The 19,710-nt window shown below is 44.5% G+C and overlaps 1 protein-coding gene across 1 annotated transcript; it reads right to left on the bottom strand.

The window, feature by feature from the left end:
- Positions 1-12,236: 12,236 nt before the first annotated feature.
- Positions 12,237-19,059, bottom strand: ENSA (endosulfine alpha). The gene is made up of 4 exons (XM_004776786.3): positions 18,841-19,059; positions 17,021-17,146; positions 15,596-15,762; positions 12,237-12,812 (listed from the first exon to the last, which is right to left on the bottom strand). Exons 1-4 carry the CDS (start codon positions 18,895-18,897, stop codon positions 12,797-12,799), a joined length of 366 nt encoding a protein of 121 aa, XP_004776843.1. The 5' UTR covers positions 18,898-19,059; the 3' UTR covers positions 12,237-12,796.
- Between the last annotated feature and the right edge of the window lie 651 nt (positions 19,060-19,710).

The following is a 19,710-nucleotide window of genomic DNA, read 5'->3' as shown; positions in this document are numbered from 1 at the left end:
AAGCTTAACCAACTGAGACACCCAGGTGCCCCTCAATCAAATCAGTTTTACCTATAAGAATAGGATAGTAATATCTATTCTATGAGCTAGAACAGTGGATAAAATGCAAGTCCGTGTTTTCTTCTTTTTCCTCAGTGTGTTGGATGAAGCTAAAACCTCCTGCAGGAAGAGAAATTTTACCTATTTCTTGGGGGGGAACTGCCTGCCCTCTATGTGGTATTAGAAAATACCAATTTTTGTCTGTCTCCCCTCCCCCCCAAAATTCAACAGACATCATGCACAGAATCTACAGTAGGAACAAGCCTTGGCCTGTTACACTGACAGAGTCAGCCTCCTCTTGGATAGAGGTCTGCTGGAGGAGTGTAGCCAGAGCCAAAGGTCAGAGAGCATTTTGCCTCTTTTTTATTCTTCCATTTTAGCCAGGCAAGGATAAGTTATTATCTTGTGTCTTCTCTTCCCTGTGGCTTTCATTTTAAATTGCAGAAAGGAAGAGATCATACGCCCAGAGTTTTTCTTCCAGAATAGCTTTCTGAGTACAGCAAAGACAAAAAACAAAGCAACCCCTGCCCCACACCCCCATTCTGCTCTTCTATCACTCCACAGGACAACGGGTACTCCCACAATCGCTTTTTCCTACTATCAGGAAGCACAAGCCAAGATTTCCAAAGGCATGAGTGGTTTGTTCCCAGGTGCCCCAGAGCAGGATTTTATTTTAGTGTAAGAACAAATTCCATTTATTGAGCATCTTTTTTTTGCCAGCCATGATACAAGTTTCTTTACATATATCTAATTAATTCTAACAAAAGCCATATAAGTTTTGTATTATAGTTATCTTATTACAGATGAAGGGATTGATGCTCAGAAAGGTTAAGTACTCTTTTTTGGGGGAGGAGGGACAAAGGAGAAGGAGAGGGATAGAGAATCTTTTTTGTTTTTCTTTTTTTTAATTTATGACAGAGATGTGAGAGAGGGAACACAAGCAGGGGGACCTGGAGAGGGAGAAGCACGATGTGGGGCTTGATCCCAGGATACTGGGATTGTTAACCTGAGCCGAAGGCAGATGCTTAATGACTGAGCCACCCAGGTGCCCCGCCCCAGGGATAGAGAATCTTAAGTAGGCTCTGTGCTCAGTGTGGAGCCCAATGCGGGGCTCGATCTCATAACCCTGACATCATGGCCTGAGCCAAAATCAAGAGCCGGACGCTTAACCCATGGAGTCAGCCAGGTGCCTCCCCCCCCCCCAAGTTATTCTGTTCTGAAACTGTGACTTCCTGAAGCAAAGGAGATATTTAAGAACAGTACTCGTCAGTAAGAAGTGGCATCTGGAAGCAGGAATGAGAAGCATGGAAATCTTCTCAGAGAAGAGGTAGGGTAATAACAAATTAAGAAAAATGCATGCCCCGGCAAGAACTGCCACTCACCCCTACCACTAAGCCTTGGCCATGCTTTCGGGGTGTGTGTAAACAAATCTCTATAGTAACCATCTGGTTTCTGTCTTTCTACGATAACACAGGCTTGCATGTGTCTAAATATGGGCACTGGTGAGGATGAGTGTGGCTGGGGAGGGGAAGTCGACGGCTGAGTCAAGAGAAAATTGTGCAAAAAAGGCAGATTCCTTTGGTATGCCCTCATCTACCTCTCCCAGCCCAGCCCCAAGGTAGGAAAAGGGCTTAATGCCCTGATCTCTCCTTGATTCACAGTAGTCACAGTTAAGAGCTAAGGTCTGCATAAATTTTGTCTTATTTTAACCAAGTATGTAAATTCTCCTGCAGTCAGGGGGATCCCCTTGGTGAAAGAAGAGGAGCATAGAAACTCTTGCTTCCCATTTCACCCCAGGTGCCACTTTCGGGGCCACTGAGGGTAGAAGTTGGAGGATCTCATCTGTTGAAGGGATGGTAGCCCTAGAGGGAAAGGTGAAGGAGAAAAGCCAGGCACAGGGCTACGGGAGTACGGATAGGCACTGGTGAGAGGATTAAATGGGACCAGGACTGAGTTACAAGAGCCCCTCAAGTCAGCACAGTGGATCTCAACCATAGGACCCTAGGGGACATTTGGTAATTTGGGGGGACTTTTTTGTTGTTCTGAATGAGCATCTAGTGGGCACAGGACAGAGCTGTTAGCATCTTAAAATACACAGGACATCCCCCATAGCAAAGATGCGTCTGGTCCAAAACGGGAAACTCTGGGTTAGAAGAGCCCTCTCGCTGGTCCACAGCAGGACCCCAGCATGCATCACTAGGATGGGATACATGCACGGCAGCTTGTCCGCCTGGACCCTGAGTTCCTCTCAGACTTCCAACCCAAGTATTTAGTTTGTTTACTTCTAATTAAAGTAAATGAAAACCAGAGTCCCAAATTTGCTGTGAAACCATCTTCTATTTTTTCTAATATTTATTAGAGAGAGAGAGAGAGAACGTGCACAAGCAAGGGGAGCAGCAGGCAGAGGGAGAGGGAGAAGCAGGCTCCCAGCTGAGCAGGGAGCCCAATGCCAGGACCCCAGGATCATGACTTGAGCCAAAGGCAGCCGCTTAACCAACTGAGCCACCCAGATCCCCCTGAAATCAGCTTCTAGAGAAGAGAGCTTTGGGTATAGGAAAAGCTGCCTGACAGAGGCTGTGCAACTGGGCAAAAGGTACCAGCTCTTGCCCTCAGTTTTACCTTTGGTGAAATGAGCACCCTGAACACAACTTGTTCCAGAACTTGTCCTTCTATTTCCCATAGTTGTACCAGTTCAGGTCATTGGAAAAGGAAATGACTCAGAAATTTGAGGAGGGAAGTCTGAGGGTGACTCGGACTTTCCTACACATAAAAGGCGGTCCAGACTGGACCTTAATGCTGAGCCAGGACTCCCGATCACTCAATGATGCCAGGACTTCCCTTTCTATATTTGAGTAGGTAGTCTCATTTTAGGTAATTTTAACAACAGTAAGTTGCTTCTGCCAACCGACCCCCCACCTCTGCCCTCTGCCAACAGGTCTGCTAATGCATGAGCACTTTCTCTCTAGTTGAAAATATAAATATTCTAGCGTAAGAAAATATAAATATTCTAGTTTAAGTATCAGTTTGGTGTTACTAACTGGGTTTGAGGCTGTAAGGGAGATAGCTGGCAGTAGGTCAAGAATGGTGCTTGTTCGTTGGCATGGAGCCCTAGCAGTTAATTTGAATACTTTGAGAAAAGTTCATATACTGTGTCAATTCTATTTAGTTCGAGCTTTACAACTAAATATTATAATAAAGATTTAATAGCCAAGAGTTCATATTTTGTATTAATCTCTTATATCTACCTATGATAAATATGTCAAAACAAGGTTCAAAAAAAGCCCATCTAAATACACTAAGTGCCTCTGTCACTAAACTTCCATTTATATCAAAACCTTTTTTTTTTTTTTTTAACCTGAAGGGGCCACTTTACCACAGTGTGGTTATCAGTATTGAGCGTTCTCTTCCTGTCATGAGGAGACGATTTTAATGTCAAGAAAAGCTATCCTTGGTTGGTAAGAGTATTTGGCTCTTATTTGTTCTTAGTCGTGTGGTTCATCTAAAAGTTTTCCAAAAGAGAGGCCCAGTTCTGTCTGGGGAGTAACCTTCCCATGTTATTCTCTCAGTGGTTTCCTCTCTCTGCTTATCCATTATTGCTGAAAGAGGTCAACTCTTCGTAATTTTTTCTGAGTATTGATTCTCTCACAATGAGCAATTCCTTCAACAGATACTTACTGAGCACATATTATGTGCCATTCTTGAAGGTGGGGATATGCCAATAAATAAGACAAAGTCCTGGTAGTTCAATATGTACTTGTGAAATGAGTGAAGGACCCTCTTCCAGTTGTCTGCTTTAGTCTAGCCTACTTGGTCCTCTTTGTCTCCCATGCAAGTACTAACCAGGCCCGACCCTGCTTAGCTTCCGAGATCTGACGAGATCTGGCGTGTTCAGGGTGGTATGGCTGTAGACTACTTGTTCCTCTTTGTAATCAGTTTAAAACTACTGCTCCATTCTCTTTTTTCCCCTAGAATGCCTTCTCAGAGCTGGCACGTTTAATTTACCACTCAGCACCTGTCACTCAGGCAGGCCTGAGACTGGGCTTTATAACCCACTGGGGCCTTCAGTCAACACGGATACCAAACAACTTTTAAAGCAAAGCTGGGAACCTTAAGGTTAATTCATTGCAAAAGGGGTTTGGATTCTGCCCCAGATGTAGAACTCTCCCACTCACTTATAACGTTCACCTCTGGTCTACGCATTTCTCTGATGCCTCACACAGAAACTCTTTAGAAAATTTCCCTCAACCCACTCATTCAAATTACATTTCGGTTTCCCCTACGACACTGCTTTGTTTGCAGCCCTAGAGGTTTTTTATCCCTCTTCCAATATCAGGAAGTGGGGAAACTGAAGTACTTCTAGCTCCCTAAGGTCATTTTCAGGTCATTATTCTTCCAAGGTATTTACATGCCATTCCTCTTGCTTTGGAGTTCATTCCATCAGGCTCAACTCTCCTTTATGATCTTTGCTGATCCTGGTCACTTCTATACCAGGATGGTACTAGGCCTGATCTTCTCCCTAATCCTGCATAATTCTGGATTCATTCCAACAACCTGATTTACTGATCCAACATTCCACACCCATAATTCTTCTTTGTTATTATTTTCTAAGCTAAATGCTTTAATCTTTTATAAAAAAAAAATACAGTTGGGTTTAACAAAAGGTAACAACAAAACCACAAATACATGAGCCACCTACCTTTGCAACTGGATGTGGGAACTCCCTTGTTCTTTAAACATTCTAATGACCTTTATTTTTACTCCACTTCAGACCCCCGTTCCTATTACCCATGTCATTACATAGAAGAGTTCCAACTCTAAAATCTTCAATTCTTAACGTCATACCAGGTCCCAAGCTTCCAGCTTAATCACTTCTTTGACTTCTAAATCATCAGCTCTTTGACCTTATCACGACTCTTCTTGACCAGAGTTGATCATACTTCTTTAGCCTGCCTTCTTAGCCGGTCTGAATCAGGTAGATTTCTTGAATTCTCCTCCAGCACCTTTCATCCCCTTTTTCCCTTGTGAGTCCACTCCCTGTGTCTACAAATCATGATCCAGGAGCTAAACGATAATGTATCTTCTCTGATTTTGTACCCAGGCAGCTGGGTGTTGCTAGAGAAAGTAGCAGAAATATATAGAATGGTGACCATTCCAGTAGATTACACATTCCAAGTGTTATACAGTCATGGTTTCCAATCTGTTAGGCCCTCAACACTGTTCCCTAAACCTTTTACTTAGTAGTATTGTCAGCTGTCTTCCATTCCTTTCCCTTTCATCCTCTCTTCTAAACTATGGATACTCTTCTTAAACCCCCTAACTCCCACCTCCCTGTCAACTAGGAACTTTACATCTCCACCAAGAACAGTGAAGCTGTCAGACAAGGACTCCCATCGATCAGCGACCCCCAGTCAGAAACGCTGTGAGTTTACCCATTGTTATATTTTCACCTTGAGTCTCAAGCAGGCTGCAGTATACATCTTCCTACTTGAGACCAATTTCCTACTTAGCTGGCTTTCCGCTAGACTAACCCCAGCACCTCCCCTTGCATAGTGGTTGGTGCATAATAACTGCTTAATAAGTGTTTAATTGACCACATCCACCTGAACTCATTTTCATCCATTCCTTTCTCTTCAGAACCAAAGTTATCATCTTCTTCTGAGCTTTGCCTTTTATTTGTTCCTTTCACTCAGTCAGTAAATGTGCTTAAATCATGCCCATCCTAAAACAACATCAGTCTTCCCACACTACTCAGTTCGATAGACAAGATTCTATCTCTACTGATCCATTGACACTGGTGGGTCAAAATGGTTACTAACTGCCAAATTAAATGGACATCCTTTAGTCCATTTCTTAAAAAATTTTTTGAGATTTTTATTATTTTTAGAGTTAAAGTGACCTCTATCAAATATATGCTCATTGCCAAAATCTTGGAAAGTACAGGAAGTAGACCTACATGTGGCACATTTCTTTGACATTTTGGGGCATTTTTTATTACATAGGTGAGATAGTCTAATTTTTTGCTTCATCAACCTCCAGTAGCATTTTACATTATTGACTGACTGACCCAGTTCTTCCAATAAACTCTGCCACTGCGCATATCTTCCTGCTTCTTCTATTTTGTTGGGCCCTTTTCTTTATTCCCTTCACATGTTAGCTTTCATCAGGGTCAGGCCTCCAGTCTTTCTGCTCTTATATGCTTTCACTTCCATGGTTTTACTAAATATATCTTGAAATCCAAAGAATCTACATTTCCTATTTTGACTTCTCCAACCTTTAGTCTCATAAATCCAGTAACTTTCCTGTCATCTACTCTTGGATGTCCTAGAGGCACCTCGTATCATCCCTTCTGCAACACTGAACTCATTATCTTCCTTGATAAACTTGCCCTTCCAGTAGTGGTGTCTCTAAAGGTTATGGTAGCATCCTTTACCCAGTAACCCAGGAATTTGTTATTAGAGTCCTGTCTCTTCTCAAGTCACATGCCCCCATCAAGTTCTGTTGATTGTACTTTCCATGTATTATCTGTTGAATTTGTCCACTTTTCTTCATCCCCACTGTCTTTACCTTTTGTAATTCCTAATCATACCTAACCTATAACACTGTAGCAACACAATAGTCTGTCTTACTCATAACTAGCCCATGGAAACAGATAACTAAGTGGAGTGTCTGCACTTGAGTTTCATTGCTGCTTCGAATTTATTCTGACACCAATTGAATCAGTGTCTTTCTCTTCACAACCATATCCCTTAACTTTAACCTCTTAACAGCACCTCTAAATACATCAATTTTACCCTCTCCAGTCTCTTGCCCACACTGTCGTCAGATTTTCCTCAAGAGCCAATCTGATTATGCCATTCCCTTGCTCAAAATCTCAGCAGTTTCTCATCACCTCCAGGATCAAGCCCAAAGGGCCCTTTGTGATTGGACTCTTGCTTCCCTCCACCCATTTCTCTGCACCCCTTCTGCTGTTTGGTATGCTACAGCTACTCCCAATTATTATTCTTTTTTAAAGATTTATTTATTTTAGGGAAAGAGAGTACACAAGCGGGGGAGGGACAGAGGGGGGGGGGAGAGAGAGAGAGAGAGAGAGAGAGAGAGAGAAAATATCCAGCAGATTCCCTGCTGAGTGGGCCCAGACTCTTGACCCTGAGAACATAACCCAAGGTGAAACCAGGAGTCTGGACACTCAACTGAGTCACCCACATGCCCCTCAGTTATTTTGAGGTCCCAGAATGCAATACCTCTAAATCTTTTCACATGCTGTCCTTCCATTTGGAAGACCCCTCCCTTTCCCAGTCTAACCCCTTTACATGACTATGTCCTACTACTCCATCAGATTTCAGCTTATAAACTACTCTCTGTGAAACGATTTTCCTGACTATTCTTCCACCTCCAAATTAGGTGTGTGCTTTCAGAGCATTTTGTGCTTATCCCCTCTTTCCCATTTGTATTCTAATTATCTGGCTACCAGGCTTACAGTCTGTGAGCTCCATGAGCACAGAAACCACATCTCATGTGCTTTTACAATCCCTGAAGGGTTTTACATGCCTTATTTTGTTTAATCAGCACAAACACCCTTTATGTAGGTACCATATCATTCCTATTTTACAAATGAACTGAAGCAAAGAGTTTAGAAAACTTGTCCTGAGTTACCAAAATAGATCAAAATGAGAATTTAAAAACCAGACAACTTGGGGTGCCTGGGTGGCTCAGTGGGTTAAAGCTTCTGCCTTCAGCTCAGGTCATGATCCCAGGGTCCTGGGATCGAGCCCCGCATCGGGCTCTCTGCTCAGGAGGGAGCCTGCTTCCTCCTCTCTCTCTGCCTGCCTCTCAGCCTACTTGTAATCTCTGCCTGTCAAATAAATAAATAAAATCTTTAAAAAAATAAAATAAAAACCAGACAACTTAACACTAGAACCAGTGATTGCTAAATCCTTCACCTTTAATTTAAATCCCTTCTCCACACAATTTGGCAGTAACCTCCCTAAAACACAGATCTGACCAGGTGTTTTCTCTGCCATCCCCTCAGTGGTCCCGAGGCCTGCTTGCCTGCCTGCCATATCCTCTGTCATCTGGCTCCTGTCTACCTTCTTGGCTGTGGACCAGCCCCTCCCTAGGACTCAATCCTGTTGCTGAAGCACCACCCATTCCACACTGTCTCATTCTTCTCTGACTGTTGGTCTATCAAAATGCCCCTTATCGGGGCGCCTGGGTGGCTCAGTGGATTAAGCCTCTGCCTTTAGCTCAGGTCATGATCTCAGGGTCCTGGGATGGAGCCCCACATCAGGCTCTCTGCTCAGCGGGGAGCCTGCTTCCTCCTCTCTCTCTGCCTACTTGTGATCTCACTCTCTGTCAAATAAATAAAATCTTAAAAAAAAAAAATGGCCCTTATCTCCTTATCTTTCTGGAGAAGCCCTGTTCCTCTCTCAGAACTTACTTCATGAAAGTCTTCCTGATCACTCTTTCCCTAGCCCTTTGCAGCTATTGGAGTGACTCGTGCCTCCACTCTCAGAAGCTATGGGACTTGGGCAAGTTATTGTTTTAGTTTCCTCATTTGTGTAATGGCAGCAGGATGACCGCCTACTCAGAGAACTGCTGTGAGGAATAAATGAGAGGATGTAAATTAAGCACGTAGCATGGGGCTTGACACATCCTAAGTACTCAAAACATTTAGCAATTACTTACTCATCCCTGTATCTCTATGTAGCTAGGCCTCTACAACCCAAGTGTAACACTATAGTGTGGATTCTTCAGGTGGAAAAAGAAAGCACTCACATATCACTTTTATTTTAGCACAGTGTCTGGCATATTTTGGACTTTTATTACGTAATTGAACTGGACTATTTATTATTTTTTAAAGATTTATTTTTAGAGAGTGGGGGCAGAGGGATAGGGAGCACAGAGCCTGACCTAGGGTTAGATCTCCCGACCTGAGCCAAAACCAGGAGTCAGAGGCTTAACCACCCAGGTGCCCCTTGAACTGGACTATTTAAGTACCATCCGTCTTTCAAGGCCCAGTTCAATTTCCATTTCCACCAGTAATATTTACCTAATGATACCTAATGAAAATCTTTGGATTTTCCCTTCTGAGAATCTGTTTTTATTTTTTAAGATTTTATTTACTTATTTGACAGAGAGAGAAAGAGTGAGAGGGCCCAAGCATGGGGAGAAAAAGGCAGGAGAGGGAGAAGCACACTCCCTGCTAAGCAGAGAGCCCATCCCAGGACCCTGGGATCGCGACCTGAGCCGAAGTCAGACACTGAACCAACTGAACCACCCAGGTGCCCCTGCAATTAAAAAAAAAAAAAAAATTTATTTGAGAGAGAGAGAACCCAAGCGGACTCTGCCCTGAGCGTGGAGCCTGATGCAGGGCTCAACCTCATGACCCTAACTAAGATCACCACCTGAGCGGAAACCAAGAGAATTCTTTTACCACAGCTTGACTGCATCCTGCTATGCAGTCTTGCATCATATGTTGAAGTGCTGTCTCAATGAAGCTCCAAGTTCCTCCAGGGCAAACACCATCTCTTATATTGTCTATCTGCCCAACAATAGCTGATGTTTCTAATTGCAAAGTGAGTGTTCAACAGTTAGATGTGAATGAGCAGACTGGCCCAAGCATGGGATGCCTCTACCTTATCATTAGTGAGCCCCCAATCTCTAAGAAATTTCAGCTAACAACTTACCTCCAGATTCTCCTTCCCTTGGCTCTTGGCATCCTGCTTAGAATGACATGAATTTGCATTTATTTTTATGCTTCCTTCCTGGCTTAACTTCCCTTTCCTTGGTAACCTCCCTCAAGGCCCAGTAGAGGGCACTACGCACCCCAGGGCTGCTTGTGTGGGTGCTGCTTGCTCACTGCAGATCTTCTGAAAGGCAGCTCTCCCAAGTTATTTGTCTTTTACCCAAGGTTTTCCATGCCCAGGCCACATCAGCTTAAAATAAATGCTGCTGGACAATAATCATGGTGACTTCAGCCCTGCCACCCTGTGTACCAGATGGCTGAGAGGCTTGTCAGCAGAATCATCTCTCAGCCATGTTGGAGTTTCTTCATTTGTGTAATGGCAGCAGAATGAAGAATGAAGAATGAAGAACTCTTGACTCCATTCTTTGGAATATGGGCAGGAATTGCGCTTTGAAGCAGTGCAGAGCAGTCCTAGTTGCGTGGCGGTACAGTGTGAGAGTGAGGGAGAAGGGATGGCAAGGTTTTATACTGTAACAGAGACTGCCACAATCCTTTCTTGGCACCCCAGGATTCCTAAGACTACAGCTTAAAACCAAGGACCAGGGAAGCCACGAATAATGGAAAAGTCATATAAAAGCCTAGATATAAGGCGCCTGGATGGCTCACTTGGTTGAGCATCTCAGCTCAGGTCTTGATCTCAGAGTCCTGAGTTCAAGCCCAGCATTGGGATCCATGCCCAGCATGGAGCCTATTTAAAAAAAAAAAAAAAAAAAGCCTAGATACTATCTTAAGCTCTTCAGTGAACTAACTTTGCCACCTTATAAGTAATTTATCTTTATACTTCCACTTCTTTATCTGTATTAAAAATGAAACTGCACTGAATGATCCCACATTCAGCCTCACTGATCTCACTCCCCAGCTATATCCATCTGGCAAACATACACTAGAGAAGGCATGCTCAAAAAGAAGTCATGGGACTGGTTTAAGGGGAATAGGGATGAGAAGACTCACTAAGCCCACCACAGTAAACATTCTACAGTGTGTGTGTGTGTGTGTGTGTGTGTGTGTGTGTAGCTCCTAGCTTTGAGTTTATAACTTCTGTAGTATGTGAACTTCCGCATAACTTTTTCTTCCACAAAGACAATAAACCCCACAAAGGCAGGGAATGTTTTTAATGCATCTCCATACCACTAGCTTACTCAGAAAGGCCAATGGTTGGGAGGCATCACAATCCCCTGGGTAAATTAGGAGAGAACAAGTCAGTAACATCCTGAGTAGCTGAACATATTTGGAAACCTTCTGATTAAGGAGAAAGAATGAGGGGCGCCTGGGTGGCTCAGTGGGTTAAGCCGCTGCCTTCGGCTCAGGTCATGATCTCAGGGTCCTGGGATCGAGTCCCACATCGGGCTCTCTGCTCAGCGGGGAGCCTGCTTCCTCCTCTCTCTCTGCCTGCCTCTCTGCCTACTTGTGATCTCTGTCTGTCAAATAAAATAAATAAAATCTTTAAAAAAAAAAAAAAAAAAGGAGAAAGAATGAGTTAGATGCTGAGAACAACATTCCTAGTCCGGTTTGGAAGTATCCTTCCCCCTCAGTGAGCTCGAGAGTTGTCTGGAATATCTAGGCCGACTGGACCTTGTTTTATCTTCCTTGGTGCATACTCATTTGAGAAGCCAATCACATTTGGGAAAATATAATATACTCTCCTACTCAAAGCTGGATAAAAATGGGCAAGTAGACTACCACATGTGAATGTTGTGTGTGTCAGGGAGACAGAGGTGAGTTTTTGGTATCTTTCTTTTCTACAATACATTCATAAGCAGTTTTAAAATTCTTAAGTAGCAGGATTCTGGCCATGCTTCGGAAGTGGTGAGGAAAGGAGTCACTCTGCCCCCTGCTGGCCACAACCAGAACTTATGAAAGAATGGAAGACTGAAAAGGGAAGAGGGAGAGTGGGCTTTTCTTTTTTGCTTAGCCTGAACTAAGCTGTAGGTGTTATAAACTATTTAGGTCAAATTCTTCATTTTGTGAGCCAAAACCTGAGGCTGACACGTCTTCTACATTAGCTACAGAAACAAAAGGACAGATAGGAGTCAGGAGAAGTCCAGATCTATATGCTAACATCCCTAATTCCCTCTCCCGGAGTGATGGAAGCAGGGAGCCCAATTCATATCCCATATTAAGGGCCCCTATTCCTTAGAACTCAAGGCCCCACCCCAGCTTCTCCCCTGAATGGTGTCTTTAGTTTCATTTTCTTCCCTTTCCCCAAACCCCAATAAAACACACCAAGTGCTTCAGAATATTTCTGGGTTGTGTTTTTCTGTGGGTCGTCGTCTTTTTTTTTCTTTTTTCTTTTTTTTTTTTTTATTTCAAATACTGAAAAAATCTCCTGGGCTCTGTGGGTCTCCCCACGCTCATGGCCCCCTTTCCCCACACTCACTGCCCTTCTCCCCACAGCAAATCTATTTCAAGGACAGCACTTTTTTTCAGTGAACAATTAACATTAACTGTGTTCTCAGCTTGCTCTGCAGAACCAGAGGAGCGGTTTCCATCTGTCATATATAGATGGACAGTTTTTTTTTTTTTAAACCTGACACCAGATCCCCAGCCACATCCAAGCAAACAAGGCATTTTTCTACAGAGCTGAATTAGAACTCCTCATCTGGAGTCTATGCCATTCCTCCCCCTCACACCCATCCCACACCAGCCACATGGTTAGGAAGGATAGTCAGGAATGTTTTTATCAACTCCAAGCCCTATTTCATATCCCCCACAAATTTCCCACCCCACCCTCTTAAACACCACACCCATAACCCCCCCCCCATTCCCTCCAGGATTTCACTGAGATTTCTCCCAACAGTTATTTGGAAAAAGGTAAAACAAAAAAGGTTCAGGGTCTTGGTGCTCAGCCCAAGGGGCTCCATGCGCTGGGACACCGACGGGCAGGGGCTTCTGCCTCTCCAGCCCGCACCCGAGCCACCTCCTGACCCCTGGCTGCAAAAGCAGGGAGGGGCAGGAGCCAGCACAGGACCCAGGAGGGCAGCGTCTCAGGATCTGGCGGAGCCCCGAGCAACATCATTCAACTTGGCCACTGCGGACGAACACAGAAGAAGAAAAAGAAAACACTGTCAAGTAATAGGGGAAAAAACCCGATGTTCCATCCCCGTCCCTACCCCCAGGACTCTTCCATACTTAACAGTCATTAGGCTACCTGGCACAAGCCTGAATCCAATCCACTGAGAGTTGAAGAGAAGAGAGAGACAGAGGAGAAGGGAGAGGGAGAAAGAGGGCGGAAGAGAGGGAGAGAGACAGAGAGGAGGGAGGAAGAAAAGGGGAGGGGAGAGAGAATTTCAGTTTTTTTCTATCCACAAAACAAAGTGTTCTCCATCTTTCTGGAAATACCCATGAAAGCAATACAGAAAATTCTTTAGACAAGATCAAAATAACTCAAGGTGTGCAGGAGATTAAGCTGTCTGGCTTAGGGCAGGCTTGGTTTCACAGGCATGGCACAGCCAGCTGCAGCAGCATAGGCTAATGGGGACACACACACAGTGATGAGGAGGGGACAGCATGGAAGCTGGGGCCTGGCAATACACATGTTGTTCTGAGTGGATTTAATAATCTAGGTTTAATCGAGGTGATTTGGATTTGGATTTGGGAATGACCCTTCTTTGCCACGAAGTGATGTATTTCATACTGTGCAAACAGGTGGCAAATACACAATGTGGCTCGTTTCTTTGTTTTCTTAGCCTTGAAGACGACCAGGTACAGAGAGCAAGCAAGACCAACAGTTTCTGATTTCCCTATTTCCTCTGTTCCTTCCTAAAAAAACAGATTCAAGACCTCAGCCTTGAGGATTCAAATGACCAATAGAGAAGGCAGAAAAGAAAAAAGTACAAAATTCGAGAGGATCGGAGATGAAGAAAACGTACAAAATTATATATATATTTATATATATAATAACATGACATATCTATATGTACAACATGGCTGCGACAGTTGAGGAAACTATACAAGGATGTTCGGCAATTTCCCCGTCCCACACAGACTTTAGACTAAGGAAGACAGCATGAGGAATGGAGCAAGAAACACAAAAATTATATACAATTACAAGTGACAGTCAAAGGAGTCTGGGGGCCAGGGAATCCAGGGATCCTGCTCTCTCCATTCCTTCCTCACCAACTCCCTCCTATCCAATCTGAGCGACAGCCTGAAAAGTGAATGGCCAGTCAGGAAAGAAGTATACACACCTGCCATCACCCCACATGTGCATCATCAGGCCAAATATTTGGCATATCAGAATTTATGAGGTAAGAGGGCAAGAGAGGATTACAGAATCTTGCTCTCTTGAACAGTTGGCTCTTTCCCTGGCCGTGTCTGTGTAGGATTCAGGTCAAGTTAAGTAGGCTGAAGGTGCTGGCCACCAGCACCACTCTCCCCCACCTGCTCATGAGTCCGATTGCTGCTACTCATCCCACAGGGGCTGAGTTACCTGCATCTAGGATGGCAGAGCTTTCTCTCCCTTATCACCTTCCCCCACCAGCTTCCTCCCAGGTAAATCATCTTCCTAAGAACCTGCTGCTCTAGCCTTGCCACAGTTCCAAGGCCTGGAGGCTGGCTTCAGCTTGTCCCTTTTCTTCTGTTCTCCCTAAGAACACACCTGGCATCTGACTACATCTGAAACGTGGGAATCCACCAAATATGTGTGACTGAGCATGTGTCCTCAGGCCCACAGCTGGGCTGCCACAGCAGGTTTTTGTAGCAAAGGTTCAGACTGGAGGCCAGGAGAGTGGGTGGGGCCAGAGACAAGAAGCTTCCATAGAAGCTAGCTTCTTAGAACTTTTTCTTTGACCCTTAAGACCATGATACTTCTGAGGCCTCCTTGACTGAACCTGTACCTCCCAAATCTCAATGTCCTCTCTCCTCATGCCGTCCTCAAATGGTTCCCCTCTGTGGGCTCAGCCACAGGTCTTCCTCATTTAGTTTTACAAAAATAGCAAAGACTTTTTTTTCAGCTGGCAGTTAAATGAATTTTAAATTTGAATCAATCCTATCTATATTCACTTCTGTTACAGATGAGGAAATAGAAATCCATAGAGGTTAAATGACTTGACCAAGTTTACACACCAGTTCTGCTCAGAGGGCAACTAGAACCCACATATCTTAACTCCAAACCCAGTGCTCTTTCCACTACCCCATACTTGCAAAAGCAACATGCTGGAAGAGAGAGAGAAGGTACCCACTTCATGTAAATGATGTGCTCCAATCTTTACATTATGTAAGAGCCAGGGCCAACTGTCAGAGACGCTCTGAGTAAGGGAGGTTAAGTGGGCACTGCAGTTTTAGGCAAGCAAACCACTTTTTCTTTTTGAGGATTCTCTAAACCTGCCATAATGGAAACACGAAGCCATAGCAGCCTAAGGGAAAAGAACACTTAGAAGCACAGAAAACAGATCTCATTCACTCTACCTTTCCCAGCTATGTCAGGTTAGCCTCTGGATGTAAACCTACCAAATTATTCCCAAGACTTAGCCCAGCCAGTTTTGGGATAGTCTCTTCAAAAAGGAAAAATCGCATCTCCACAGTTTCTCATACAAAAGAAAAAAGAGCATTTGCAGCAAGATCTAATCCTAGTCTCTCACTCTTGGGACCCTACCTGGGCTACAATGAGGGTGTGGAAATCTCAATTTAATCAAAGAAATGAACTCAGAACCCCTTTCCAACCCACATCACCTTCTTAGCAGCCCCCAGCAGAATCACAGTCATTTCTGGCTAGCAAGCTGAGAAGAGCTAACTAGCGCTCATTCCATCCCTGCTTATTATATACAAAAGTCCAGTGGGTGAGGAAGGGGACAGAGGGGGGGCCCAGGTTACCCCGCAAGCTTGCTGGTGACGAGTGAGGACTTTCTCTGGGGAAGATCCTGTGGGGTGGGGATGTGGTCACCAGTCACGAGGTTCTTGTCTGGTCCTGCACTTGGCAGCTGCTTATTCTTCATCTTGGCTTTGGCCATGTTGTAGTCTCCTGAGTCAAAGTACTTTTGCTAAGAGACAAGAGGGATATTTTAACTGAGTGAGGAACTCTGGCCTACCTCAAAAGCAAGGAGACTCACATCCATTATAAACCCTCATCATCTTAGATCTTTCCAGTCTTCCTTGATTAACCTCATGCACACAGAGTTTAGCATTAAGTACCTGTACTATGTCTTCTCCCCTTTGTGTTCTGACCTTTTCAGGTATGTAAGTAGTTTCCTTGCTACAATATAGATTTTAGGAGTTAAGAGATAGCCCCCACATCCTTTATACACCCATCTGTACTGTACGGTTCAACCAAATTACTGACTATTCATAAAGGCTTACTGAGGACCGGTCAGTGTCCCAGTGATCTGGTGCCAAGGAAATAAATAATAAGATATAAAGAAGCATCAATCTGGCAACCTCAAGTCAACAATCTCAAAATTAGAAATGATTCCCTCAGACCATGAATAGAAACTGGGTTTGTTCATGAGGATAATGTTCTTTTCCTCTGACTCCCACTGCTCCCACACATGTTCCATGGCTGTGACGGCCTGCCCACGCCTGCCTTGCCTACGGCAAGGTAAACTGCAAATCAGCATCACATCATCATCTGTGACTAAGACTCAATAACTAGGGTTCTCCACAGGGAATCTGTTTTACTGTCCATTTCATCCATACCTAGGAACACACTCCAGTCTAATGACATAATCCCTCAGTTAGTTTTAGGTACTTCTGGGGACAGAGAAACCTGATCAGGAGCTACACAGCTATGAAGGCGCACCCTCCCTTGGTGAGGAGGGCTACCCTGGATGAAAAAATATCTCTTGAGGGAGTACAGTTACTGACTGGTACTAATTTCAAGGGTCTGAAGAAATCTATTCATTTCAAGTTAAAGAAGTCTAGAGGACAGATGGTTTGATCTTTTTTTGAAATCATGCACCCCAAAATGTAGCTCTCACCTTAAAAAGTATAGTCCTAAAACTCCCATCATCTAAACACACATATGCCTGGGGAAGTCAGCATTTCAGTTTCTAATGTCCTTCTTTCCCTCAATCCCCTAATGCCCCATACCCAAATGTTTCAACATTAAGCCTTAATATCCTGTATGGTACCATTATCAGGGATTTATAATCATTTGCCTTGCTCTTTACAAGTTTCTAATTGCTCTCTACTACTGCCCAACAACAAAACCTCCAGATAAGCATTTAGGAGAAGCTCTACAGTTCTCATCCCAAAAGCCCCCTTTGGCTCCAAAGTAAGAGAATAAGAGATTGTGTCCCATACCCCTTTCTGGAGTCTCTTCATGAGGAAGTCTGAGCCTCCAGGCTTTTGTCCTAGGCTTGGATATTTGGCCTTTAGCTTTGCCTCCTCGGCTCTCTCAGGGAGAATACCTTCTTTCTCCTGTGTGTCCTGGAGGAAACAAATGGGCCAATTATACCGAGAAGCAACTGCTTCTATTATCTAATAACTTTTATACTATTAATTTTTCCTAGTGATCCACCTCTTGTAAACATTGTTTCTATTCTGCTCCCAAATAAAGCTAGAACTTTGTTCAATCGATGAAGTTCAAGATGACTGTATTGTGAAGAAACCCAGCGCCCCCCCCAAACCAGCTGCTTCTCACACTACACCTAAGGAACCACTCCGACCTGGGAATATTGGATTAAAGATAACAGCTAAAACAAAATACTTTGATCAAGAGCACACTATAGCTCATTCAGCATAGAAGCTAGGGAAGACAAAGAGAGAAAAAAGCTAACCAGGGCTTCTGGTAACCCAAGATGAATAGGAAAGTTCCCTGGCTGTCCCTAACATGCAGTACAGGTCAAACATAAAATTAAATGGGATAATTCTACTGAGATGTTCTCTTTTCCAGAGTCTAAGGTAATCATCTGATGAGTCTCTCTATGGAGGAGACTAGCGCTATGTGGCCTCCAAAAATCTCCATCTTAGTAATGGAACAACATTGCTTCAGCATTTCCATAAACAGGAAGGTGACAGGTAAACAGAGATGAAAATGACACTATTTTTAAGCTCAGGAAAATTAAGATATAGGAAGTTCACTAGTATTTACTCACAGTTGTTGCCAAAAAGTCAACACCTTCCCAAGTGGGCCAAGTGATGGAAGTTTGAGGAACATGTCAAGAGCATTCAATTGGTTTGCAGGAGGGTCACACTGTTGTTATTACTCTTTTGCTTTTTGTGAGCCCCGATGCTCTTTTCTTTCGTGGCTTTTTTAAAAAAAGGACCTAAAGCCAAATTTGTGGCTCTTTTAATGCAATTATATTCCCTTCCCTTGACAATCCGGCAGTTATAACCAGCTGCCTTTCACGAACCTCTGAGCCCCGTACTAAATGTTGTAAGTCAGATACAAGCCCCAATAAGAGATTTACTTGGGGTATTTTCATCAGAGAATTGTGGGTGAACTAAGTTCCACCACCCTGGAAGTCGGGGTGGTGGTGGAAAGAGGGTGGCGTTTTTCTTGTCACGACTCTTTTGCTGTCTTTTCTAGGTTTAACCTCCATTATTCTTTATGGAACTCGAGTCCTCTTCAAGCCTATTCGTTCCTGACTTGAGGGTGGGGAACCGACCATCCCTAACCGTCAAAATAGGTCTCTCGAGAAAGTTGCCGCATTAAACTAGCCATAGTAATTACTACTTCTCTCTTTTCGGTGCCGATCTTTTAAACGTCTTTACCTCCACCTCTAGCTTTCTGAAGCGAGGCCCTGGCCTGGGTTGTTGGGTCATTTACCCCCATCGACCAATAACACACCCCGCTTCCCAGTACCACCGGCCCCCTTTCATTCACCCAGTGTTTCCAAACACCCGCCCCGTGCCCAAGCTTGGCCAATGACAGCACAGCTTCAATAAGTAGAGCGGTAGGCCTATTGGCTAATCAGGAAGAGCAAGGCACTGACTGATAATGGGCCCAACCAATCAGCGCCAGAGCTGCAAGCTGTGTTGAAGCTCACCCGGCGTGATGCAAGTAGTGGCCAACCCCTGTAGAGCTTGAGACCATGGCGACCAATCCGCACTAGTGGGAGACCGTCTCCCGCCCCTCACAGTCGCCCCCGACTCGCCCGCCCGCACCCCCTCCATTTCACCTGCTTCTCCTCGCCGGTCTCCTCCGCAGGGTTCTCCTCTTCTTGTTTCTGGGACATGGCGGGACCAGGACTGTGGAGTGTAGGGGGCCCGGGAAGTCAACCGGAGAAGGGAAGGGGGAGGGGAAACGGGGACAACCTGCGCTGCTGCTTCAGCTCCTGTCACTAGGGTTGCTCAGTCAAAATGGCGGCCCCTGCCTGTGACGTTGTGTCCGCCCCTTCCAATGGGAGCCAATGAGAGTGGGGTAGCTGGGACAATGACGTAACGATCTACCAATAGTTACTGGCTAAAGGTGGATTCTTTGGAGGCGACAGGCAAGCTGGAACACCAATCTGGAATGAGAGTGAGCCCCAAGGACCAATTGGAAGCCCGTGGGGGATCCTAGGGGCGGTGCTGCTAGCCTTGTCATTTTTGCTCCTTTGGTGGGACCAGATTTCCATCGGCTCTAGCACTCGGTTTCCGGAAGGCTTTGCTGGGCTTCGAACTGGAGAGCGGAAAGGATGGCGACCTTTTACTTTCAGATGGAGAGGATTAAGCTTTGCGCAGTGTTAGCAGAAAATTATCAATCTCCAGAAAATAATTTGGAGGTCAGAGTGCACCCTAAGTTGGTACTGATCACTATTGCAGATGTACTTGGCGTGTGGAACGGAGAGACTGGGACCCCCAAACCAAGTTGTCTTGCACAGATGACTTTACGTTCCATGATTTAACTCATCTGTACAGTTTTATACTTGTTCAAGGTCAGCCCATGGAGAATAAGTTCTTGAAACGGAAAGCACAGTTCTAGGTACATGGTAAACATTTAGTAAATACAGTTAACATTAGTTAACGTATCCTGAGTCACAGTTCAACAGTATTTGAGTGTTTGTGTG

The sequence above is a fragment of the Mustela putorius genome, unplaced genomic scaffold (assembly GCF_011764305.1).
Source record: "Mustela putorius furo isolate JIRA1106 unplaced genomic scaffold, ASM1176430v1.1 tig00000695_pilon_pilon_pilon, whole genome shotgun sequence".
Lineage (NCBI taxonomy): Eukaryota > Metazoa > Chordata > Mammalia > Carnivora > Mustelidae > Mustela > Mustela putorius.
Note: the sequence above shows the minus strand (reverse complement) of the source record. Positions and strands in the feature narration are given on the sequence as shown.